The following is a 27,334-nucleotide window of genomic DNA, read 5'->3' on the forward strand; positions in this document are numbered from 1 at the left end:
CACTAATATGGCAAATATGTGCTGAACATTAGTTTGGTCATTTCAGAATTGGAACCTCAGAGATTGTGACAATGAGTGAGTCTAAACAACAACAACAACACTGATGAGTGGTTTAATAAAGGGGCTATAAAAATAGACTGCAGGGATTATCTCAACACACACCGATCGTAAATCGTTTTCTCAAGGGACAATGTTTCATCTTTAAATTGCCGTATAAATCCTGCTCCTGGTGACTCCCTATCTTATCCTGTCTAAGATGAGTTTTTCAGTCTCTGCTTTCTGAATCTCCTGCCTTTTCTACAACCAAACCTCAGGTAACATACACAGACATGTGACACATGGGGGGTACGCAAACCATTCAGACCCTTTCCATCTCCTCACATTTAGTCATGTTCTAGCCTGATGCTGATGCTGTGTTGGCGGCATCAGGGTGTGTGTGGGGGTGTGAAGAGGGACAGGGAGGCGAGTCAGAGTCCAACCAGAGCTCTAATGCAGCAAAGTACCCTGATATTCTCAATGAAAAGCTGCTCCAGAACGCTCAGGACCTCAGACCCCCGGGGACGGAGATTCACCTTCTGACGGGCCGACGAGCCTAAAGACGGGATGATGCAAGAGAAGCTTAGAGGGAGAGCTTTGTGGATGTCGGAGCCTCGACTTAAACCCAACCCGGCGTCTGTGGTGAGATATGAAAACAGCTGTCCATCAACGGTCCCCCATCCAACCTTAACGACCTGACGGAGCTTGAGATGATCCACAGAAGAAGAATGGGAGAAGGAGGCCGGAGATCCAGGCTGTGATTGCTGCCAAAGGAGCTTCAACTAAGTCTGGAGGAAAGGGTTTGAAGGAGACTTCTAAAAATCGAAATTGAATCTACAACATAATTAAATGTGCAAAAATGGAGGAGGTCTGAACTCATTTCTGTACTCTGATATGAGCTTAAAGCACAAAACATCAACTGTATGATTATCCAGCATAGCCAACGTCAAAGTCTTTCCTTTTACTTTAATAAGTGAAGAAACACAGAAATGACAGCGACTTAGATCAGAACTCAAGGGTTTACAGAGGGAAACACAGCGGCGTACAAACTGAGAGGTTCTCTATTGCACGAGTCTGAAATGTTTAGAAGGTTGATAGTGGACTAGAAATATTGATTAAAAAATAAAAAAGCCCATAAAATTAACAGAGATGAATGTACAGGTTTTAAAGAAGCCGTATTAGAAGACGCAGATATATGTTGGTTACGGCGTGAGCGGCTTTAGTTTCACCAACGAGATCACATGACAGCAAACCACCAACAACATCCACTGAGGAGCCGGATGACGTCATCGCTACACGGCCATGTCCTTCTTCTCTCCGGCGTCCTCGTCTTCGCCCTCGCCCTCCGCCACCTCCCTCTTCTCAGCCCCCAGTTCAGCCGGCTCTGTGGCTTCACCCTCAACCCCAGCGTCTTCCTCCTCCTCCTCCTCTTCCTCCTCCCGCTCTTGGCCGCGTCCCTCCTCCTGGTCCATGTCCAGCTCCTCAAAGGACGAGCTGCTGTCCATGGAGCCGTTCAGGCCCGTGTCGCTGTGGTCCCTCTGCTGGGGGTCTTCGCCGGCGTCCATCACGTCCCTCAGAGGCAGGGAGGAGGCCAGGGAGGCGGCGGTGGAGGCGGCCAGGGAAGTCTCTCTGCTGTCCCACAGCACGCCGCCGCTCACCGAGCTCACGTCACTGTGGGAGTCTGCACCTGCGGGAACACAGCAACAAGGAAAAGGAATTGAAACTAAAGCAGGTTCACCAAATAGGAAGACCGAGGAGGAAAACGCCAATAGTTCCAAAATGGTTTATTGTGAGTTATTCTGCTGTATCTAAGCTCATCAGCATCTCACTACAACCTACACCATTCAGCCAAAACTACCTAATAAACCTTTCACCCCTTATTATCATCGCTTAAGTACTGAAACATCCAATATATAATCATTATCAACAGGTCACATGAGGCCAAGAGTTAGATTGTAAAGTAAGTTTGGTCTAAACAACTTTCTAAGCATCCACCACATGAGCACAGGCATCAATCGATCGCCTGTTGCAGCTCCTCTTATGAGCCATTTGACTAAATTGGGGTTTTAAAAGTACTCAGGCAGAGCTGCCGTCGCCGCCGCCTTTTAATGCCCTCAATTTCACTTTTTCCATTTCTCTTTAATCCTCTTATTTCTGTGAATGGGACTCTGAAGAACAGCAGAAGATGCGAAGTGAGACTGAAGAAGAAAACTACAAATCTAATGGAACACTTTTGGTGAGGAGAGTGCAATCATTTTTTTTTTGAGTTTTAGAGTTTGGAGGAGTAAAGAAATGCTGTGATGGATGACATTTACAAAACTCCACAACCGTCTGATCCATGATTCTGATCTCAGCTCCTTCTTTACGGCACTGAAATCAAAGTCCCCTTCCTTTACACTCAACCTGCTTATTAAAGCCCACCAGGAGGGGAATGGAGCTTTAAGAGACATTGCATTGTTAAGAGAGGGAGGAAGAAACCAGCCTTTATATTCATACAGGGCAGAGATAATTCCATATTAGTCAAATTACCTGCATGTCATTATGCGTTATTACAGCTTAGATGGGCATGAAGACGGCCCATTCATTTCAAAGGAAGGAGATCTCAGCCCTGCGATTAACTTGCTAATGCTTTCAGAATAAAGCTCAGACTGATTGGCCTTTGATTCATGATTATCTGTGACTGAATAGGCGTTCATTATCCTCCACCAAATCGCTATTCTGAGGTGTTCGCTGCTCGACGACAACGGTTTTTGTTGGCAGGACCACAAACGGCAGCACGATTGGTAATAATATCACGAAGAAGAAGAAGCGAGCGGGAATTTGCGAGCAGTGAATGAAAATATTGTTTCTGAGGACAATTGAAGGGAAATCGGGGCTCTTTGGTGCTCGGCTTTGCCTAACAGCGAGCGTTAAAATAGTCATCAGGCCTGATTAATGGAAGAGGCGCATCACACCTCCGCCTACGCAGCGATTATTAGTCAGTGAGATCTCCACAGTCGCTCTTCCTTCTGTCTCCGACGCGGCGGCGGTTGGAAGAGAAGAGATGTCCGAGCCTAGGGAGAAAGGCTGTGATTGCAGAATTCTCAATATAAACTCGGGTTTGGGGGAGGGAAACTGTGCTTGCGTGTCCAATCGTATGTCCCTCCGAGTCTGAACATGTTTTCTGTGTCTGTATAGCCAAAATGAACCAAAAGGCAAACTTGGCCCTAATCCTTGGACGATCCCAAGGGACACTGGAGACGCCGTCGCCCGAGTCGTCTCCCTGCTGCTTTCACACTTCTCCATCTCATCCCCACATCCTGACTGCCGTTGCTCTCCGACGTGTCATGGGGGAGCGAGAGCGCCGATAAGCGGAGGTTTCTCGCCGCTCCTCCTGAGGTCAGCGCTTCCTTTGTCTCGGCTCTGATCTCCACGACGATCTAATTATCGCGTCGGCGTTCGGCAGATCTGATCCTGTTTGAAATACCGGATAGGTTATTTATACGACCGCAAAAACATCCTGTTGATTAGCTTGCAGGTCCTAACAAAAACCCACCAGGAACGGCCCTGAGTGGATGCCATCTGAGAGTGTGTGGCGTTATTTTAGGCTTTACATAATGACTTAAATTCAATTTGCATGTTGCAGCAGAGGAAATGTGCCAGAGAGATTTGTTTAACAATAGCTGGGATTTGGTGGAAAATAATGGGTCTATTTAGAGTAATTGTGTGGACAAACTCCCCCTCCCTCATCCCCCAAAGGAAGAGCTGGACAACTTTCACTCCCTCTACAAGGGGAGGGAGTGAGTCATGAAAATGGTACCCTGCTTGGAGCCAGCTGCGCCTCGCAAAGTCTTTTAGATAACATTTGCCTAAATTAGTTTGCTAAATTGGGCCCGTTGGGATTATTAGCGGAGAATCAAGATCTTGTTCTTCAAACTGTTAGGGAGAGGAACAGAGGGGGTTTCTTAAGTAGGTAGTTAGAAGCAAACAGTGCTCAGGCATGCAGGGGGGGGGGGTGCAGAGACAATGTAAGAGGAAACGTAAAGACACCCATGCATTGTTTGTTGGGTTTAATAAGGATTCTAAAGCTGGAACTCTATTGTGGAACAGTCAATGTAAACAATGTAAGTGGAGGCAGACGGGCGCGGTAACAGTAGGGTTCAGCCACACAGCATCACATCTCACATCAAACCACAACCCCCCCACCCCCACACACACACACACACCCCACCCCTGACAATTAGTATTCACTTTTAATGAAGGGTGTAGCATAACTGTGTTTAATTACACAGCAGTTAGACTCGTATAAACAGACCTTGAAGAACGTTTAACACCGTCACCGTGTTCAAAATCCAACATGAACTCTGCAGAACGCTCGCCTTGTAAGATTCGGCGCCGGATTCTTGCTGATAATGAAGCCGGGTGTGTCTCAGGTAGCGTCTGGGTCTGAAGCCTGACTAATGAATGCAGAGCTGTTGGAGTTCATCTAGCCCAGGCCTGTGTTTATTCAGTGTGAGGGACAAATGTCAGCGAGCGGTGGCCGCGGCTTTGGTCCGGAGCAGGCGGTGTGTAATATGGATGATGAGGATGAAGGAGGGAAAGGTGAATCCCACAGTGGCTGAGCTGGATTTCCACAGTCGGCTTGTCAAACACGGCTTAGCTCCATTGATTGATCCGTCTCTCATTAGGAAAGTTCAGCCGAGCGCACACACACGCACACACACGCACGCGCGCGTGCGACAGTAGCTGCTGGTTGAGGGGGAATTCTTTTAGAAAAGTGTAGAAAGTCCAACTAAATTTTTAAATGAAAGCAGAGGAGTTTTTCTTGCTGCAGGCCGACGGTCTCAATATTACATTTAAGCCAAATGTTAAATCTTTCAGGAGGTCAAAACACTGTAAAATATCAACATGGAGAACATCAGGGGTGTTTTTTCTGCATGGCAAGAGTCAAAATCCCCAAAGCCATTCCATCTACAGCCGTACAAACCAGAGAAAGGCGGCCAATCTCGGCGGCGGAGCTGCTTGAATAATGTTCATTCGAGTGACAAACAAATTGATCACTTCAGCTGCTAAATTGCCAAAAGTAAAATAATAGATCAATTTCACACAGCGTGGGGGCTGGAAACGCAGCGTTAGTCAGGATGAGGGCTCAATCTGCATAATGCCGGGGATGTGCTCCGTAAGCAAGTGTGTGTGCGCTTGTGCGTGCCTTCATGCTGCGGGGAAGCAAACACAGCGGCAATAGTCTCCCCACTAATCGCCAAAGATTAATTTTCTAAATAAATTGCGCCTCTGAAATGTTTCCTCTCATCACTCGGGTCCCTCCTCATTAACCTTCTCATGTGTCAGGCGGGCAAACAACAATCACAACTTCACGTCGGTCTGCTGACGCTGGAGTGAAACACACACACACACACAGGTTAGGAAGATCACATCTCTTCCCTGATGCGTCTTCTGCATGCACGCTTCGTTTACAACAGCTGTCACACAACGGCCCAATCTGTTCATGCAGGCAAACACATCCGCCCACTCCAGCCCCGTCCAGGCAACGCAAGCTTTCTTTTTTTACGATGACAAAGTCGATATTGCCATGGATCCGACCTACGGCTCGGGCGATTTTGATGGCGTGATAGCAGCTGAGAACACACTCCGCTCCCAGACACATCCTTGTAGTGACAGATCAATTACAGCGTCTCGTATATCACATGTCCTCTGTGATCAAAGGCCATAGTGGGGGCGGGTTCACTCTGACAAATAAAAGTTGACCGACACACATACACACACAGAGAGAGAGAGACACACAGGCAGGCACACACACACGGCAATCTCAGCCGAGCAGAAATGTGTTCCTTCCCTCACACTACATTGGACCCCTCTAAATGTAGGGATGTGATGTGATTTGGCTTTTGCAGTGACACAGATGGAGACCAGGCTTTGTGGCTGCATGTTCACTGTGTGTAAACGCCTTCCAATAAACACAACAAGTCACTGAAAATCTACTCTGAGATGTGTTGAAGCTGACTGAAGTCTTTGTCATCCGCCGTTCGTTAGTCCATATTGATTAGAACCGACGCTTTGCTTTGGATTATCCCGGACCCGGACAAAATTATTGGGATCCATAAGTGGCTTGATGTTCCTGTGGCCACTTGTGCCAATATGATCACGACGTTTAAGTGTTCATGTGACTGAAGCCAATTCACTTATGTAAGGGAGCACAGGTGACCGAAGGTGAAAGTTCAGATTATGGAGGAGTTGTGTTGTTTTTGTCGCCTATAACACGCATCATTGATTTCCCCTGGCCTGTGCTCGGCATAAGTAAACAGAATAATACCTGTGATGTCCGTCCCTCTGTCCTCATCCGAATCCTCCTCTTTCACATCTGTCTTCACCTCATCCTTCATCTCCGGGACGAAGAAGTCGGTCTGGCGAGACAGCGGCACCATGTAGTTGATCACGTCCGAAGAGCAGATCTCAATATACGGGAACGCACACAGCTTCCTCTCCTGGGAACCAAAACACACAACACCACAGAAGGGTTAGACACAAGGCATCGTCACACTGCGGCCACTTTATTACAAACACCTGGAATACTTTGTCCAATCCAAACACGCAAGAGGGGTTGCAACAAACTACAGCCACAACAATTACCACTGAGTTGAATCAACGCCTCTTGTCTACAAAAACAGAACATTCATCAGCTGTGTAAAGGTGGGACTGATGGGTAGAGACGATCTATTGGATGGTACAGGTGTGCCTGATAAAGGAGCTACTGAGTGAACAATAGTGCTCATAAAGGGTTGAAGATAAGTAAAGAACCCTGAAACACCCGGCGGTATTTGGTGTAGGGTGAAATTGGCAACACGGAATGACAAACTTTTACATGCTGCCGCCGCAACAGAGGAGATATTAACCTTTCATAAATCAGGCTGGGCTGAGGGGGAAGACAGAAGCGTGAAATTCATTTGAAACCATGACCATGGCTCCCTGCTTTGAGGCGAGGCAACTTTGAGACACGGAGGCAGAAGTGTTTTTCATAAGACACCAAAATGTATTAAAATATTCAAGAGGCAGGACGACAACACAATATGGAAATGAAGCATTAAACAAAACAACAAAGAACTGCTTTTCTGCTCTCGGTAAGCTTTACAGTTTTACACTCGCCCAGCATGATTGTGTATTTCATCCTCTGAGTGGTCATTTCATTAACTGGCACGTCACAAAGAGAAGCCGGTGTGATGAATGGAAACGTACACAACACCTGAGCCGGGCAGAGAATTATCAGAGATTTATGTAGTGTAGCTATAAGTGTAAAGTATTCTCTCTGCTCTTCACTCTGCTGACATAACACTATGTTTAACACATTACAATGAGTGTGTGTGCTGTCCCACGTGACCCGCCATTAAAACTGCATTTCATCCACATCCACGGAAGCTGGAGAATTTATAAATATAATACCAGGTTTCCTCTAAAGAGGACATTAGCCTTGCATAATTTTTTGCAATGCTTTCATATAGTTCTCCAGAGGATCCAGAGCAGTGAGCGCTCAGGCTGCTGCTCTCTGCTACAATCCGTGGCAAAGTGGCAGATGAGCGTTTTAGTAAGGGATCCACAGCCAAAATGTCTTGACCGTCAATTAAACTCATCATGAATCTCTAGTCTCTCTTTTTCCGTGAGTTATGTGCGATGTTGCCATGGTTGTGCGACACAAAAGTCAGGGATGGAAGAGTGGAGGACACATGCAGAGGTTGAGAGGTCTATAAAAGTGGAACCTCTTCTCTATTTGTGGGATGGAAGTCACCTGACTCATTTCCCATTGGGTCAGGGTGAACTGGGTTGATTGATTGGTTTTAATCTAATCCAGTGCAGAATAGGAGTGTAAGAGTCGGTATGAATCACCTGAGCGCTACACACAGGGGCCGCAGCCCCGGGGCTGCCTATGCAAATGAGGACCCATCTCCTTGAACCTGCTCCAATAATGAGCTGGGGAATGGAGACAAAGACAATTCACCACAGCGCAGGTGCACACACACCCACACACCCACACACCACCACACACACACACACACACACACACACACCCTGCATGTCTCCAAGGTATACTGTCACACACAGAGAGGGGAAAGAAAACAGTGCGACAGTATGAAGATGTGTGCCTGCATCCCTGACAGTATTGTTTGCTTGCTAAGGCAGTAACTCAGAGGCTCCTGGCTCCTGGTGTCAGCCCTCGTGCCAGGTGCCTCCGAGGAAATGCAGGATTTCATTTCAACAAAAGACTCCATCAGGTAAAAACCACTGGGTGAGGAGGAGCGGGCTGTACACACCAGGCGTCTTGTAACCGCCATAGAGACGCTTCTGTTTGGGGTTTTGTTCTGTTTCTTTGCCTTCAGCGTTAAAAGTGACAGTGAACAGGCCTTTTCTGTTCCAAGACAGGATCCAGCATGTGGAGCGGCCGCACCTGAACCTGGACTGGGGAGGCAGTGGCTCAGTGGGTAGTGCTTCCGCTTGGGAACCGGAGGGTCGCCGGTTCGAGCCCCTGCCGAGGTGCCCCTGAGCAAGGCAACGAACCCTCAATTGCTCCCCTCTCTGCGAAGGGTGGTAATGTAATGTAAGTCGCTTTGGATAACGGTGTCTGCCAAATGATCGTAATGTAATGTAATGACTGTTTCCACTCAGTGTGTACATCAGCACAGCCACAAGGGAGTGTAGTGGATGAATTTGTTGATAGCACATTGTAGCATCTTAAAGGTTGACCTCTAAAATGACCTCCACTGAAAAAGTAATAATAAAAGAAGAAGAATATATTCCCTTTAAAGCCACTTTGGTCCCCCCCACACACACACACACTCCATGTTTAGTTTAGCTAAAGGATGACATCGAGATTTCAATTTATTTTCTTATCCACTTGAGCTTTGCTGTTATCTCACCTGACAGCTAAACAATAAAGAATACAGCCTGCATGTATGATGAGGCGGTGATAAACAGATCAAAGCCTCCTCTGGGTGATAGAATCCACTGACCAGCAATCCATACTGCTCTCATACTCTCACTGGGGAAATGAATAAAGAAACGGCAGATAGATTAACTGTCCCCTCATAATCAAAACCCGCTCCTGGCGTGAAGGTTTTAATTATGACGAGGGAGAGATTCTATTCCCTCCCTGTGCCCTTTCCCCTTTCCCCGGCCTCCGCGCCCGGGCCCGCCCGGGCCCGGCCTCCGCGCCCGTGCCCGGGCTCTGATTAGGCGTCGTCTCTTTCTCCCGTCGCCTATCGCCGAGCCGACATGCTTCCACTTAACCCGTGTCGGCGTCTGGGAGCTGTCATCGCGGCGTGGACTGAAAAGGTCTCTTCTGCTGCAGGACACGAAGACGACAGACGACACCGGACACTCTCCGAAAGAGACAATCTGGGTCGGCCGTTCCTTCCTGTCGCCTCGGAGCAAACTCAACATTTATGATTATGGCGGTGGTGAGGCTAATACGCAAGTCTGGACCTGAGCCAGCCAGTGACCAACATGATGTTCAACCGATGTGCTACATAAGGCTTTACTCTAAACCCATGTAGTCTACAGGCCGTTCTCCTGCCACCTCCTGATTGTCTCTACACAGGTCACTCTGAGGTCCCATCCTTCCTTCCACGCTACGCAACTCCTGCGTTAAGACTGAGACCTTGAATCAAATCGTCTATTAAACATACCCCCATAAACATTTACATGTTCTGTGGCCTGTAAAGAATAACTAATGCTATTACTACAGAAATGAGCCGCGCCACATTAAAGCTGCGTGAGCGTATTTGTTTATTGTGTGCAATCGGGCACTGAGAGTTCACGTTTCCATACGAGACGGCGCTCAGGGGAGAGAGACCACTGCGGTTTTTTTATGTCCCTATATATAGTTTGCATTAGTAATGTAATATATATATTTAACTGCTGTTTACACCCTGGAGCCATTTCTCTATAGGATATATACTGCAGCTTTGTGTTTGGCCTGAGAAGTCGGCACAGAATCTCTCAACCGGCTCAATTAATGCATTTAACGATCACGGCTTAATGAGGAGGAAAAACTATTCTGTGGTGTTTGGCCCGAGAGGGGTTTGGGTGGAGTGAAACATTATTTGGGCGGACAGAAAGAGTTAAAGACGGGGAAGAGGGATTGGCGCAGCCTGGCATCAGACCGTCCATCTGCAAGATTAGAAGATCCAGGTTCCAGCTAAAGTTCACTTCACCCAGACTTTGAATCTTAAGTTCCCCGTTACAACTGTGTGTATCTGACCTCTCACTCCCCTCGGAAGCGTACGAGCAATAATTCCCTGCTGTGAATCAACAGCGCCCGCCGCGAGGAAACAGCAATAACAAAGATGTGCTTCATAATGTTCCAGACACAGCAAGACCACAATATGTCACAAAGTCAACCGTGTGTAACTGCACTGCTTAAAGGAAAAGGGCAGGACCTGCACAAACTGAGTGGAGGGAATTGGTATGTATGTGTGTGTGTGTGTGTGTGTGTGGACGGTAGGTCTGACTCTCACGTCAGCCTAATGGGATTTTCTCTCCGCTGAAGAAAACAATTTAAGGGAGAAATCACTACGGTTGAAGGCACTTTATTTACTCTGTATGTTCATTAAATGGTGATTTACCTGGACGTTGTAGGGAATCAGAAACAATTTGCGCTTCAGGAGAGAAGTGTGAAGTCTTTATACGGAGTGTGTGTGTGTGTGTGTGTGTGTGTGTGGATATATGGGCCAGCTCATGGGGTTTGGTAGAGTCTCTGACCTCTCTAGCTGCTGCTCTGTGTGTGCAAGACATCCCTCATCCAATAGACACACCAATAAGTGGCCAGTAAACATGTACACTTCTGTGGAACACACACACGCACCCTGAAGTATGGACCCTAAGTGAAGCACCAGTAGGAGTTCAGCCACTCAAACATATAAAATGGTTATGGTCCTGTCGGGTCTCACAAAAACAATCTTCCATCTTGACAGACGTGCCGTTCTGTGTGGCTTTCATTCAGGAGGCGGCCCGAGTGAGAGATCTCTGCATTTTGCGCGTCCGTTCCTTTATGTAAGCTTGGCCGTCTGCGTTCAGGCCGGTGAGCAACAGAGTCTTCATCTCCAGAGGTCGGGCAGCAGTCACAAAGAAGTGAAGAGGACATATTATTGTATCAAGAGCGCTGACTGGGGACTGATCCTGACAGAGGGGACGTTTCATACACTTTGTTGTTGTTGCTTTCAGTCACTTTCTTGTGTTTGGCCCTGAATATTGAATGATCCTCCTCCGCCTTTAAAGGAACAATCCGGAAACACTGTATCTCTCCTTGGAGTCCATGCTGTTAAGGCTTGGGATCCTGCAAATAGTTTCATTCTTGTTATTTTTACCGCGCTCTCAATCTACACCGTTGAACCTCGGCAGGTGCTCTGAAGGTCTCTGGGGGATGTGGAAGGAAACTGCTGACCCCAGCAGAAGTAGGCAAGGTGGGCTGAGGGAGAGTCGACGTGACAAAAAGGATAAATTACAACACTTCATCACAGCCGGGAGACAGGCGGCCGGACGCTTCTAGGGAGACACGGTGACAGGGACGGATACAGCAGAGGTTAGAAACAAGAAGAGGGGTTCCATAACAGATTGGACCCTCAAAAAATTGGACCGGTTTGTCAATCAGAGGTGACGAGACAGAGACGCCATGAGTGAAGGGGTTGCGTTTGCACACGGCCCCTCACTACTCTCCCATTCAGCTCTGCCTTCCCTTGTGTCTCCAAGCAGAGTCAGCAGAGCCACCTGTGTTTACTCTTCATCTGTCTCAAGACCAAGGGTCAGATATTGATCAGGAAATGGAGCAACCCCTGTCCACACACACACACAAAAACAATCTATAATTAATTGCAGGTACAATAAATATCCCATTACTTGGCAGGAAACTGAAGCAGAGTGAAATGATCAATAGAGCACAAACAGAGTTTTAAAAACACGTCAACAAACATCTGAACTACGCTTTATCTTCATACACACGTCCTCCTCAAGAGTTTTCTATACATGTCCTGCCCATAGACATGTTCTATACAGCAGATATGAGTACAGAGCGGTCATACAGAGCAGCCTTGAGATGGTCTAGGCCCCGGTTTGTGAGTTTGAACTCTGACGTTCTAACCTTCACAAACTAATTGGCACCAAAGTTTGATGGAAAACAACTTTTTTTCTCACCCCTCCCTCCCTGCTCAACACGTGTGAACTCACTGGGTGAAGTAAGAGCAGATAAAGTGGGTCGACACTTAACTAGACGTCAAAATTTAAATCACACAACCTGAACATGATGAAATAAATTGAAATAAAAGGCAGCGCGGGGATTTGAACATACCTGACTGCCATTTTAAGAAACTACCGCTCTTTCTCTGGAAAAGAGACATTATCTTGTCAGCTGTGAAACCCCCCCCCCCCTCCCTCCAGGGAGACATGCCAGATATGGCTGAGCACTGGTAGTGAATAATGATGGGAGAGAGGACGTCCATCCTGCTCTGTGTTCACTGTGACAGCCTACATCCAGGATGGACCTCAAGGCAAGATGGAGAAAGACCCCGGCTCTCAGCTTTACGGGTGAGAGCCACTTCATCACAGTGGGTTACGTACAGGACACACACTCCTCGTCACGGACACACACGTCTATTTTTAGGCGGGTGATTTCTCACCTTTGTCCCCAGGCAGACAAAAAGGAAAATTAATACAAACCTCGGCAACTCATGGTGACAATTGGTGACAAACCCCTGAGTCCTCCTTCTTCCCTGGCCTATTTACTCCCACCGCTCTATCACAGAGACACAGCTCACCCTCCTCACACCCACCATCACCTCTCCTTCCCCATCACATCTGGGGAAGGAGACACAAACTCTACTTTGCACCTCGGCGAAGGTGTCCAATTCTGAAAGTCCCTGGTGGTCACACACTTCCCCAGAATGGAGCGCTTTCATTCCGTCGGCAAAGCTGCGATTCTCTGCGTCTGCCTCGGCAAGCCCGGGCCTTTCCTTCATCCGCCCATCCGACGCCTCTCTGCCTGGAACTGAGCAGAGATGGACATTTGTGGATGTCGCAGCCATTTGGCACGATGGAAAGACGGCGTTGTTGATAGACTCACACACGGAGTGAAAGGCAGGGGCGACGGGGCTGAGCCGCAACCTCGACATGCACCGATGCAATCAATACGGAGGGAGACTTGATGAGCTACATGTATAGTGACTTTGTCAGCAGCTACTCCGGTCTCCTGGGGTCTTCCACAATTGATCTGGTGAGCTGAGGAGTGGTGAGAGGTAATAGGAGTGGCTGCTCTCCCAACTGTGGATTACCCCCCCCCACACACACACACACAAACACACACACACACACACAAACACACACACCACTTACCCGTTTCCCTCTGCGTCACATGACAGCTTGTGTATCTGTGGCTCAGTGTTGATCAACGAAAAGAGAATGTACACAAGCAAGCGAGGCTTCGAATGAATGCAGGATCCACGTGTGTGTGAGAGACGCGGATTGAGACGGAATTAAATGGACATAAATGAGGACCGGTGGGACTGTAGAAAATCAGTCAGTAATGTGGCCTGGCAATTTCTCTGAGGTCATGGGTCAAAAACACAGATATCGTCCACGGCAATAAAAATCCCAGACTACCGACCTGTGAATTGAGCAATTACAGCGGCGTTTACTGCCCGGATAAAGCTTTAGAGCTTTAGAGCTTTAGACAGTCCCCATGCCGGCAAAGAGCCTTCAGACTCTAAAGTTAAGGAGGAAATACCTTTAAATCCAAAAGTAAACACACATTTAAAAAGCCAATCGCCCCAAACTGTAACATTACCTGTGAGATTAACCTCCGAATACCGATTCACCAGAAAGCACAGAGCCATTAAGGAGACCATTAGAGAGGTTTGGAGTCAATTAGTGTTGGCTATTAAAGCTTCTAAAATCAGTGAGCCATCGCCTGGCAAAAGGAGGAGGAGACGGAAACCCCTGGATATGACGAGAGATCAATCTGAAACAAGTCAGACAGTTTCGTCTCTAATTGCGATCTTAATTTTAACCTTAATCTGAGAGGGTAATGTGGGAGATCTTCACGTCTGTGTCTTAATGAGATGCAAATAGGAGGTGGGGAATGTGAGGTTGAGGGAAATTGGATTATGTCTCCCTATAAATATATGTATGTAATAATAAGCCTCTACACACTGCAGCAGTGTGTGAGAGCAGGAGGCATTTAGTGGGAGCCAGAGTTGACCTGCCAAGAGAACAGGGCTCTGTTCCATATTTTGTTTTATTAAGCCGTTATGTTAAACTCCACTTTACCAGCAGCGCGCCGGTCCAAATGTGCCAGTGTGTATAGTGGCGTCCTTACAGCCAATCAGCTCATCCGGACACGAGTCCGAGTTGAGTTGGAGTTAGAGCAGAGCCAGACAAAAAGTATTCTGTGGTTAAGACAGAAAAAGGTGAGTCTAATGAAGCGGCGGTGCGTTTAATGAAGGGTTAATGAGCTCCGTCTGCTGTTTTTAACGATGTGGACGAGGAACGACATGACGCACGCTCTACGGCATAACACACACGCACGCTATTCAAAAAAACGAGCCGGACGCAGAGAGTTAATGGGACGCCGAGAATAATCCCGTCAGAACAAAAACACTGCTAATCAGCAGAGAGGGAGAGAATTCTGGAGAGCGGGTTTCATCTCATCTATTGTCCTTCAGAGTCCCAGACCGTGCGGCCTGGTAGCCTTAGAAATGAGCCATCACGCTTTCTACTAGCTACCGATGAATACGCTCTCTGATAAAGGACGAGGACAGGAAGAGCGGTTTTCTAGAAGCCTTCCGGGGTCGGCGAACGGGTCGTAGTACAGCAATAGAAATTCAACTTTCCCCCAACAAATATCTATTATCCACCGCCGTAATCGAGGGTCCCTAACCCGACCGCGGCTCCCTGCATTATTCAGTGTGTTCCATCTTTAACGTTGTCCCTGAATAGGCCCAAACAGCCTCCAGGGAGGGGGGATTCAAGTCCGCAGTGTGGCTTGGATAGAAAGTGAGAGGAGATATAGTGGTTCATGCCAGGTGAGCTGCACTGAGGGGGAGAGAATCTTTCAGAGATTCCTCCCCCACATGTACCAAGCGGGCTGCCACAATCCTCACCTCAATGTTTTTATTAACCTCCTGAACTCTTCTGGACCCACCGGTTGGTCCCCCTTTCAGAATCTTCTCCTTCCTTCCTGTGCATCATAACGGGATGACTCATGTGTGCCTCAGTTGGAGGATCTGTACCTTGCTGCTTATAGTCGTATTCTGGACGCTACATTGTACACTTGCGAGTGCGCACTTTTCCGGTAAAGAATGTCTGAGGACATCACGGACTGGACAGATTAGTAAATGTCACGGCGATGCTTTTAAACGGGACGAGAGGAGCAGCCTTCCTCCCCTAATCCACCCTAACACTCCCTCTGAGAATGAATGTACAGTATATAACCGCAGCTCCTTGTGTGTGTGTGTGTGTGAGTGTGTGCCTCGGGTGTACGCTGCGGCATAAGCCATGAAAATACCAAACGTGCGAGCACACTTGACTGAGCTTTGGGTCCTGCATGATTCACGTATCTCTGCTCCTCAAGCCAGCCAAGCTTTGCTCCAACTAACACAACCTTACTGGAAGATAAGGTGACGGTACTTTAATTGCACCTTCCAGCCTCTGATGCTGCTCTTTTTCAGTAAACTCCGGAAAGAGAAAAGCGCATATGTAGCTGTTGAAGAGGCACGACGTGAGATCTTTGGTGGATGGACAGAGAAAGAGAAAGTCTGAATGCTGAGCTACAGCAGTTTGCAGATTGTGAAGACGAGCCGGCTTGACAGGCATCACGTCGCATTGTCCTCATCACAATCGGATTTCCGTTCTTTGCACGCTTCTAGTTTGCTCCCCCCCCACACACACACACACAGATTCTATATACTGCCACGGAGAAAACGGCGAGCAAAATCCCTCTTTTGGAGCTACAATCAGTGTAAGTGGAACAGAGGAGAAGAGAACAGGAAGCCGCGTCTGATCTCCTGTCTAATGGGATGTTTTAAAGACAACAATTAGCTTCGGCTCCGCCCCCTCCCTGCTCCCTAAAGACCAGGGAAAAACCACAGGGAGGGATGATGCGGTGTCAGCGATGAGTAAGGGAGCCGTTACGGTCTGGGTTGAAGTCATTGTAGCCTCTCTGCTGTCCGCGGGGCAAAGGGCCGTGTTTAAACCCCGGGCCACCCTCTGTTCCAGCTCGCTCGCCGCCGCCCTAATGGTTGGAATTAACGGGCGTCTTCTGCTGACAGTGCTGCTCTCCGCGTGCCCCCTCTGTGCTCCTCTCAGCCTGAGCCCCGGCCTAATCACTGTGTTTTATAGCCGGCGATGAAAACCCGAGGCCCCCGCTACCGAACGACAACGCAGAGGAAAAGAGGCAGAGCGAGGAGAACTCAAACATTAACAAACACCAATTGGAAGTCTTTCTCTTATTTGATCTATTGCCTAGTCTTATTTCCGTCACAGCTGAGTGATATTCAGATGCGGCGGCAATCTCTTCCATATCCGTAACGACAGAAGATGACATTTAGAGGAAGTGAAGCGGGAGGCAGAGAGTCCCAGCGACGCAGAGCAGCTGAGGCTTTTATTTTGTAATCCCCGTGCCAACCGATTGTTACTCCGATCCTCCCACTCGATGAAAAACACACAATCTGTGAAGCGCTGGGCTCCGCCGGCTCACTTGGACGAGGCGCTTTTGTTTCTTCAATCAAAGTTTTCCGACACAAGTTTAATTAGATTTTTCCAAACTTGTGATGAATTCGGTGTGAATCAGTGTTGCTTCCATGATGAGCTCCCTGATTAGAACTTTACTCCTGTCTGTATCGTGTTTCTGGGTTCCTGTTCTGACCTGTTTGTGTTCCATTTGCACTTGACACCAATCTAAAATAACAACATTGACTGAAACGACTACTTCAACGCAGCTAAGACACCTCTGACACTCCTTAACGTCCTCCTCTCTCCTACTTCTAAAACCCTTCTCTCTCTCTCTCCGCAGGACGCCTCTGACTGATCCACCTGTCCGTTCAATTCGGTTCCCTATTTTCCTGCCTACCGTCGCCCACTTGGCTCCATCACTCCGAGGTGTCTCTCCCGTCTCTCCGTCCCTCCGCCACGCTCCACCTCTGACAGGTACTCATTACGACCCCATGTCCCCCCCCGAAGGGTGAAACTTTAACTACTTACGCCATTCCACCGCCGTCTGTCACTGTCTTTTAAACTCACAGAGCTTTTCCCTCTTTTAGCTGCCTACTTATTTCCAGAAGACGGAAGCCGAGGGTGTTGCTTTGTACCGCCGCTGTGACGGTGTAGCAGGTTTCTTTGTGGTTCTGTGTCCCTGGAGTGTAGTTGAAAAGGTGGGGAAAAAGTTTCATTCCTACTGGGCCCTGATTGAGGGACCCTGGATAAAGAGAGAGAGAGAATGGAGGGATAATGGAGGTCTGCTAGCTGCTAGGTCTGCTACTTCAGTTCACGCAGAGTTCAACCGCTCCATGACATCGTGGGGAAACAACGGATCTATTGCTTTACTCCGAGAATAATCCAAGTTTCCACATACCGAGTGATAGGATGGAAATGTGTCCGTGAACTATACACACACACATGACAAATAAAGAAACGTATAAAAGAGCCATTTCTACTTTGAGTCATTACTTATTGAGTGTGTGACTGTGAACCTCAGCTCCAGTTCACACAGTCTCTTCTACAACAGGAGAGGAGAGATGATGAAAACCTCAGCTTCACACGACATGGATGTGACAGTTCCTTCCTTAAAAGACTGTTGTTGCATTAGAATGTGAAGGAAACCCAAACTCTCCTCCCTGCTTTCACCCAGGATGTTTTCACTGAAGCTGCACGGTGCTGTTACGGCTCACCGCGGGTCAGAACGCAGGATGGGGCCGAAGCGGAGATACTTTGATAGTTTCGACGCTCGCACTTGTCAGAATCTGGGCGGGAGAGCTACAAAGACTTAGCGGCGCGCGTCTGTGCTGTACCGGTTTTGATCTAAAGGCTCTTCGGGCTTTTTGTTCTTCTGATCCCGCTGCACCAGGTAGACGCAGGTAACAGCTCCAATCAGACGAGCCTCTCGCCGCTCTCAGGTATGCGGCTGCCGTGGCGCTGTTCTTCCTCGGCTCTGGGCAGAATTATTGGAGCTTGTTGTCAGGGCAACCGCCTCTGCCAAAGATCCCCCCTCTCTCTTTTCCATGGAGACCGCAGGCTTTGATAATCTAAAGGATTGCAGAACAACACGGTGGGAGTGTGGAGTCGCTGCCAAATTTGCTTTTGACGCACAAGAGTTCTCTCAAAAGAACAAAATGAGAAAACAAGAGGGAATGTGCCTGTGGTGATCTGTGTCTTTCACACCTTTTGTGTTATTGAGATTTCTTCATTTCAGTCAGATGTGTCTGTCAAACCAGGAAGAGTCCAGTATTTCAGAGGGGATTTAGTGATTTGTAAGAGGTTTCTATGCTTTAAAATGATCTGTAAATTAAATTGATGTTCGCAAAAAAATACAAAATCCGATTCATAATGTAACACACACGTAGTTAGCATTTGCAAATAGAGGGAAACCCTGAGGACCAACATGCAAATGAATGAGGAGCAGGAGATGTAAATGTGTCCTTGCTCTCCACACACACACACAATTTATCTTCATTTTCAACCGAATAAGAAAAAGTTCCCTCGACGTGAAAACACAAAGTACAATAAGCTGCCAACGGGTCTCTGGGGACGGGGGTCCATATGAAAGAGTTTGTGCCGGCCCAGGCTTTGCTGGTGACAGGACGGAGATGAATGGAGGCCCAACGGATCGTTCTGTTCTCAGTGTGATGGCAGAGCGCCGCCGTACACCGCCGTGTTCCTGTGCACGGCAAACACACACTCGGCTGCCTGGATTGCCAATCATTGCCTGACCATCAGTCACAGTGATGAGAGACACATCATGCATGCACATATCTGCACACACACACACACACACACACGTAATTAGTGCTCCACCACACAATTTGAGGTACAAATATGACTCCCCACGCATCTGATGAAGGTTCCAAGACATCTCTATTTTTAGTATACTTCCGCCAATTAGTAGACACGCGTAAAAGAGCTGCAAGATATCCACACATCCACCCACAGAGAGAGAGGGAGGGGGGGAGAGAGGGAGAGACAGAGAGAGAGACAGAGAGAGAGAGAGAGAGAGAGAGAGAGAGAGAGAGAGAGAGAGAGAGAGAGAGAGAGAAAGAGAGGAGAGAGAGAGAGAGAGAGAGAGAGAGAGACAGAGAGAGGGGAGAGAGAGAAAGAGGGAGAGAGAGAGTCAGAGTCAGAGAGACAGAGAGGGGGGGAGAGAGAGAGACAGAGAGAGGGGGGAGAGGGGGAGAGAGAGAGAGAGCGAGAGAGGGGGGAGATGGAGGGAGAGAGAGAGAGAGCGGGAGAGAGACAGAGAGAGACAGAGAGAGAGACAGAGAGGGGGGGAGAGAGAGAGACAGAGAGACAGAGAGAGGGGGGGAGGGGGAGAGAGAGAGAGAGAGAGAGAGAGAGACAGAGAGGGGGGGGAGAGAGAGAGACAGAGAGACAGAGAGAGGGGGGAGAGAGAGAGAGAGAGAGAGAGAGAGAGAGAGAGGGGGAGGGAGAGGGTGAGAGAGAGAGCAAGAGGGGGAGATGGAGAGAGAGAGAGAGAGCGAACGGGAGAGAGACAGAGAGAGGGAGAGAGGGAGAGGGAGAGAGAGAGAGAGATGTTTCATTTGATATTGTTCCGCTACTTTCTGGCTCATCAGTCATTTAGATCGCAACTTCATACACACATGGTAAAACATAGTGTCCAGTCCCAATCGTTCATCAATATGACAGCACACACACTGGCTTCATTACACATCTGCTGAACAGACACTATTCTGGGGGTTTAAGACAAAAAAAACCCTCTATGAGCTCATCTTAAAGTGAGCTTTAAGATGAGCTCATAGTTTGATGATCACCTCTTTATTTAACAAACTCTTCTATTCTCCACACGTATGTGAGTGTGTCTGCAGACAGCAGGAGGGCAGAGAGGAGTGGGCTGTCTGGAGACGCTGGCCTACATGACATCTCCCTCTCTCCTCTGCTCACGCTCTCCTCATCATTGCACTCGGTTGCGTCCCGTCGCGTCCTGCCGTCCTGCTCGGCAAACGGCTCGGGTGCCGTGAAGATGTTTAAGGCCTTTCACACTCTGCCCCGCTCGCCTCTGCCTCCTCCTGCCTCTGAGCGACAGCTTCCTGAATGGCATTAATAAATTGAGTGGCCGTTTTAGCCGTCTCCACTGGATTTCGCAGAGGAACGGGCACTCTGTCGTCATTCATGAGCGGCCGCAGGTCAGCGCTGTGTCAGCTGCTGTGAGAGGCTCAGTGTGCGGCTCAAGCCAGTGTCTGACATTAAACTCTCATTATACTGCTTCAGCGCTATAATCAGTAGAAACACAAGGATCTACTACCGTATTAAGTCACTTGGCACAACAGCATGAGACATTAAAATGCATGCATGCCAAGAATTACACCCAATAAAAACTCAATATGGCACAAACCTATACGATATCATATCACTGCATGTCTTACAAGTCTCGGCTGTAATGTCTGAATTGTAGTTATTCACCCCAAAGGACAGACACATGCCTCTACACACTCATGTAAGCATCAACACACTGGACCAAACAGTGTCTGTAACAGTGTGCAACAAGGACAAGAGCCGTCAGTTTGATGGGACTCAACAGCTGGAGACAGAATCAAGAGACAGAACCTGGAGACAGGACCTGGAGACAGAACCAAGAGACAGGACCTGGAGACAGAACCAAGAGACAGAACCAAGAGACAGATCCTGGAGACAGAACCTGGAGACAGAACCAAGAGACAGATCCTGGAGACAGAACCAAGAGACAGAACCAAGAGACAGAACCTGGAGACAGAACCCAGTAAGCAAACTGAAGACTGAAAACTCAAGAAGCCTTTCAGATAAGAGGTGAAACGTCTTCAAGCCTTTACCAGCCAAGTCCAGTTGCCTAAAATGAACTTCCCTTAGATACTGTGACCTGGAGGGCAAGCAAAGAGCTACTAAGTAAGTGTAGCAGCGTTGGTAGAGCCACTGGGCGTTATCTTTCACCAAGCACCTGAATTAGCTGTCGACAAATCAACAACATCGACCTCAGGAAGTACAGACGGCTGGAACACGCTGATAAATTTAGTTTGCAATTAAAAACTTTGCTCCACTCCTCTGTCCCCTCCATTTTTTTTAGCAACTGTACCTTTAGTTCAGCCTAAAGAAGTGTGTATACCATGAGCTCCTACAGACCAGAGAGCTTGTGAAGCACTTTATTTGATAACAATAACGCAAGGTTGTGTTGTTAAATTCAAATAAATTGACTTGAAATGGGGGGAAATAAACCCGGAATTCAGAAAAAAAAGCTTAAATGGAATACAGGGAATCTGAGGAACATTAAAGCAGAATGTAGAGAAATATACAACTGCACTTTATAGGCTGGCTGCAGCTGAACAGTAACAATATTATCACCCTGTTAGACGGAGGGGCTGAACCCGGCCCCCAGCTGGAGGATACTGCTGACCGCCACACACACACACACACACGCACACTCAGGTTTTCATAGTGGAGCTGCAGCAGAGAAAGGTAGAGGATGAATGAATAAATGGATCATAGCCAGCATTGTCCTCTCAGGGAACAAAGGCCCGGTTGTGACACACTACAGTAGAACTCCTCTTCAAAAGCTCTGCACGCCGCCGCGCCGCCGACAAACTGTGACGTAAGAAAGGAAATCATCCGCACCGTTAGTAACGATGCGGCTAATTGGATTAATGCATTTTCAAAATTGTTGATGGCAGACTAATGGCCCGGTATTTTAATGTCACAATTCCAAAGCCGCCCACCTTCAGCTGAGCCTCTCATTCCAAACGGCAGTGGGGCTCCGTCTTGCTATCGTGCCATTTATAACACAACACACAACTGCACAGCGTTTACACACTGAATGCTGCGTTTGGATGGGCACAGTGGGAGAGAAATGCATTAACCATGATGCTGAAGAGGAGATGTAAAGGCAGAGCAGGTGTGAAGCCACTGTACCTACCCGGGGCTCAGGCATGCTAATGTGGCATTTGGGTTCAGAAGTGAATACGACAGCAGATAATGGGAGTGGACAGGGGACAGACGGGGGACAGACGCAGGGGAGGGGGGACTTATTATCACTGTGATAACAAGCTCTTCAATTCTCCCCCACACACACACACACACACTTTTCATATAAGCTCCATCTGAATTCAAACAGCACTACGCCATTCAATCAATACGCACATCAATCCGTACCCGACTAACTGATGTAGCCTCTGCTGAAGGAGTGATCGATGCGTATGAATGGAGCGGCACCTTGAAGGCAACGCGTCACACATAACTACACACCGTATAAGGGTTAGACGCACAAATCACAGCTGTTTCACACAAACGTCTGGATCAATGTCACACGTTACCTAATGATGTAATGATGGATATGGGAGGCGGAGCAAGAGACTGGACTGTAAACGCAGCTGTGTTTATTGAATATTATCTTTTATAATAAGGGGTTTGTCAGAGGGAATGATGTAATCGATACTCAATTGAGGATTAATCCAATGCAGAAAGGCAACTATTGAATTCAGCGACGGCAGAGAAACGCTTTGTGTTTGGACCTCTGACCTGTTGTGCACACACACACACACACACACACACACACACACACTCCCCCCCTCCACCTCTCCAGTCCCTAGCACATTAATGCCAATCTGCGAAGGCGGCCGTAACACAGATTACATTAAGCTGCTGAATGATCAAATTAGGCGCCAGCACGCTTAACCGCCTCTGCAATCAGTGGCACTTTTCAATGGAGACAACTACACGCTTACAATCAATTTGCTCGCCCTAATCTAATCGGGCGGCTCACACGCTGCTCTGCGCCTCGGTGGCATGGAAAACATGAGCTCTCCAGCCAAACCATGACACACACACACACAAACATACATGGAGTACATCGACAGGCAATCACACGAGCCCCCGCGCACACACACTGACACAAATGCATGCATGTGCATCCAGTAACCCTCCGTCTCCTCCTGGACATGCTCAACTACATCTACAAACAAATCTGCCCGGTGCCTCTCTCTCTCTCTCTCTCTCGCTCGCTCGTTGCCGTCTTGTTAGGACTCGGTTAAGATGCGGGGCGGCGAGCGGGGGAGCCTGCAGCAGGAGTCGACGTCCACACACACTCCCTCTCTCTTTTAATCAACGCCGTTTATCTCCCCGGCATGTCTTCGGCGGCCTCGTAAACAGGTGAGACGGGGGAGAAAGCCAAACGCTCAACAGTTCGCGTGAAAGTGAACAAATCCACATCCTGTACGGCGTGATCGTTACCATGGTGAAGCTGTACCTGCATTACATAATAAAGGCCTCCAAACGAACACGAATGAGGAGATACTGCTCATGATGTAGCCAGAGATATTTGTTTAAACGTCGATAAGTAAATACTGCTGACATGTCACGGCCATAAATTAACAGCCGTAGCCTCTCATCATCAATCACCGCAAATATTCCACCGTACAGATCTGCGCAATTCATCCCGCAAGGGGAGAGAGGCTGAGCAGAATCAATATTTGCACCCATGACGCGTTTCCCCGGGCCCCACGGTGCAAAGCGCTGATGTCTCATCTCTTTTAATGAGGCGAAGCTCACCAGGCAGCTCTAAACACACGCCGGAGATTCTTCCCCCGCGCATCTGCAGCAGGCCGCTTCAAGTTCAGCGTGTGACGTACAGCGTAAAGTGTGTGTTCCGCGGTGGAGACGTGAGGAAGAGGCCAGGCCGGCGCGTTACACAGGGCTGGGGGATGAAGACGCGGGAAGGAATACAAATGTTGGGTTTTTGCAACACCTTAGCAACTAAACATTCATGTATAATTCAAACGACGTCTTGACGGCGAGTGTTCTAAGACCAGGCTCAGCTTCATTCAGCAGCACAACACCGCGTATTTATAACCTCTTGTTTTCTTGTTCGGGAGTCGGTGCCTTCCAGATCTCACTTGATCCGACACACCTGACTTGGATAATTACATGTGTGGGCAGAGCGGAGAGCAGGATGGAGAACCACCTTCATCTGACAGGACAGAAGAGACGCCACATAAATCACACGACGATAGAAAGGACATGAAATACAACGACAATCTGTGGTAGCACCGCCAAGCCATCGGGACGCCGGCGTCTACATGCTGCATTTAGGGTACTTTGGAGCACACACACACACACACACACACACACACACACACACACACACACACACACACACACACACACACACACACACACACACACACACACACACACACACACACACACACACACACACACACACACACACACACACACACACACACACACACTTCCCCCCCCCACAACAACTAATTGTACTTGTTGTCAGTTATATAATCTTTCAAGCAAACCAATCCAACTAAAAGCCGAGGTGTCCACACTTCAAATATAATCATTTTACTGATGGAGGAAAGACTAGTTGCTGCTGCTGCTGCTGTTGCTTTAGCAGTGAAAATAAAGCCTGTGACCTACAGCCCAGCCTCTTTGCTGTGTGGAGGGTTCATAATAGAAACGCTGTCGGCTCCGTCCCCACACCTAAACAAGACAACCAAACCCAGACAACAAACAGTGTAAAGTCAATAGCCTCTGCGGCAGAATAACAGGCCTGAGAGAGTGAGCGAGGGGAGAGTGATGGCCAGTGGCTCACATGGTGAACCTGAGGGTGCAGAGTGCTGATAGATTCATGGGACTATTATGGAAAGAACTGACACACAAATAAAACTCTGTAAAGGTTTTCAGCCCCTCTGTGATTTCTTTCTCGTGCGATCCAGACGGACGCTTCAGTGGAACTTCACTCTCATGAGGTGAAACACAGAAGAAGACTCAGAACTCAAACACAAGCACACAAAGAACTCAGCACACAGAGGTGAGAGTCCTAACTGCATGTCTGATTGATCAACAAAAAGATCTCTAACAGGTCAAACTGCACTCTGACGCTCAGGTTTTGTTGACTCTACCGTTACTTTGAGGTAAGAATCAAGCATCATCGAGTAAAACAGACTCTGAAGCCAGCAGAGGCAGAATGAGGCAGCAGCAGCAGCGAGGGGAAAGGTTACCGACCTCACCGACATCAACGGTAGCATCTATTGCCTCATCCCCTCTTTGATGCGCTTTAATTGCCGGAGCAGCTGAGTGGGCAGGAATGCAGGCAGTGACCACGGGAACGATGATAGAATGATGAGAAGACAGAAGATGAAAGCGGAACGGGAGACAGGATGATGGAGACGCCGGTTCGATTCTGATTAGGAAATGGATGCAGTCTTTTATCTTAACCATCGACGCGGCCGGCGATTTCTGCTTTCCATATAGTCAGCAGGTAAAGGAAAACAAAGGACAGAGGCTATACTGTCCCCAGCTGTATGGATCAGAAAGCCTTTTGTTACACACACCTGTCTATAACGTCAACGTCTGACCTGCAGCTCCTGGGCGGGGAGATCAGAGGAAACAAAGAGTTCTCTCACAGCGTAGTCATTACACAATACTCCAATGAATAAAAAAGTGTTTCTCAGACATGCGATAAATAAGAAGCTCGGGTGTGAGCGGCGTTCTGCTCCTCGCTTATTAGCATTTATTTAGTAAAAGCAAAATAAACGCAGCGTGTCTGTCTCCCTACATATCTCTGCTCCTCTCCCCTGCTGTGGGTGTGGAAGTGCCTCTACAGTGAGCTGTGTTGTGCCCGGAATAATAGTGTGCACGCAGTGAGAAACACACACACACACACACACGTACTGAACGCAGCAACACCTTGAGAATAAAGACACAGAGAAGCAAAACATGTTAAGACTTTCCAAGAAATGTCAACAGCACATCTGGTTTTTGACGTCTCTGCTCCTGCTTCCTGTCCTTTCTCCACAGTCAGGAGGTTTTAGAGGATCAGCAGCCGTATGTTGCACCCAGAGGCGTCTTCCTATGTGTGTGCAGTGTGGGCCACGGGACAAAGTGTGTGAGCTGGAGGTCTGAGCTGAGCAAGAAACGGGGATTCATGCTCAACCACTGATTTTGAAATATATACTAAAACTCACCCAACACACACACCCACCCACACACACAGATTGTATATAGCCGTAGTCATAGTTACAGAGCCAGAATAATATTTAATCTTTTCCAATTTAGAGCGAACATTAGAGCTATTTAGGACTTTTTGAAAACCCAAAGCGGGTATTTGTTGTGAGCCAGCTGGGACTGTGAAGTTTCTCTGGACTTCGCTGCGTCTCCTTCCTCTCCTCGTGGAGACGCTGACAGGGCAGTCTGTCATTTTAATAAACCTCCTGTGAGGCTTGCGTCGCCCAAAACAAAGCCAACCTTCAGAAAGCGACCGGACTACAGCCTGCCACTTCAGACGGACACAATCTGAGCCCCACTTCCTGCCGGGCGCCGCTTCTTAAAGGCCATGAACTTCTGCTGAAAGGCCACGACGGCCTTCTTGCCAACTTAGCTGGATGTAATAAGCAGAAATCAAGTCAATAAATCACACTGAGATACTGGATGAACAAGCTCCTTTACAAACACACACACACAGGGTTTCAGCAGAGTGTGTGTTTTAAATATTTAATCTTGTAAAAAAGCTTTAACGCTGATGTAAACTGGTAAATGAAGATCTGCATCTAGAGTGAATGCTTGTAACCAGACGACCTGAACAACGTGCCATCGCTTCCTCTTACTTACGTCTTACATCCGACTCTGTCAAAACCAAGATTTCCATAGCAACCACTCACACATCGATACAGGTGAGGCTGACTGGGCTGAGTCAGAACCGAGTGGCAGCTTTAACTCTCAGCTCAACTAGAAGAACATGAGCACACTGTCAAGAGAGCAAGACAGAGACGCAGACAGACACAGACACACACACACACACACAAACACGGCTACCGTGAAAACCTGTTACCTGTCAAGAGTGTACGGGTGTGCTGCAAAGACCGAGTCTAATTGGCAGCGTGTGGTGTGTGTGTGTGTGTGTGTGTGTGTGTGTGTGTGTGTGTTGCCCAGCTGGAGTTGGAGACGGAGGAGTAGCCCAGAGCCAGAGAGGCGCAGGGATCGATAAGAACACCACAAACACTTCTGCCTGCTATCAACCTCACTTACTGCACCAGCTGGGTTGTCCCTAAGAATAGGATCG

The 27,334-nt window shown here is 48.2% G+C and overlaps 1 protein-coding gene across 1 annotated transcript in view; it reads right to left on the reverse strand.

Annotated features, from left to right (window-relative positions):
* tex264a (testis expressed 264, ER-phagy receptor a) overlaps nt 1-27,334 on the reverse strand; it is a 42,718-nt gene that overhangs the window by 35 nt on the left and 15,349 nt on the right. Inside the window, exons 3-4 of the mRNA XM_076147208.1 lie at nt 6,347-6,518; nt 1-1,723 (exon numbers count right to left, since the gene is read on the reverse strand). The exon at nt 1-1,723 is cut by the window's left edge and continues 35 nt beyond it. Of these exons, the coding sequence (XP_076003323.1) occupies nt 1,329-1,723; nt 6,347-6,518 (567 nt within the window). The 3' untranslated portion in view covers nt 1-1,328. The remainder of the gene's footprint in view (nt 1,724-6,346; nt 6,519-27,334) is intronic.

This window comes from Genypterus blacodes, unplaced genomic scaffold (genome assembly GCF_046128005.1).
Source record: "Genypterus blacodes isolate CSIRO-AG114 ecotype Tasmania unplaced genomic scaffold, CSIRO-AGI_Gbla_v1 ptg000037l_1, whole genome shotgun sequence".
NCBI lineage: Eukaryota > Metazoa > Chordata > Actinopteri > Ophidiiformes > Ophidiidae > Genypterus > Genypterus blacodes.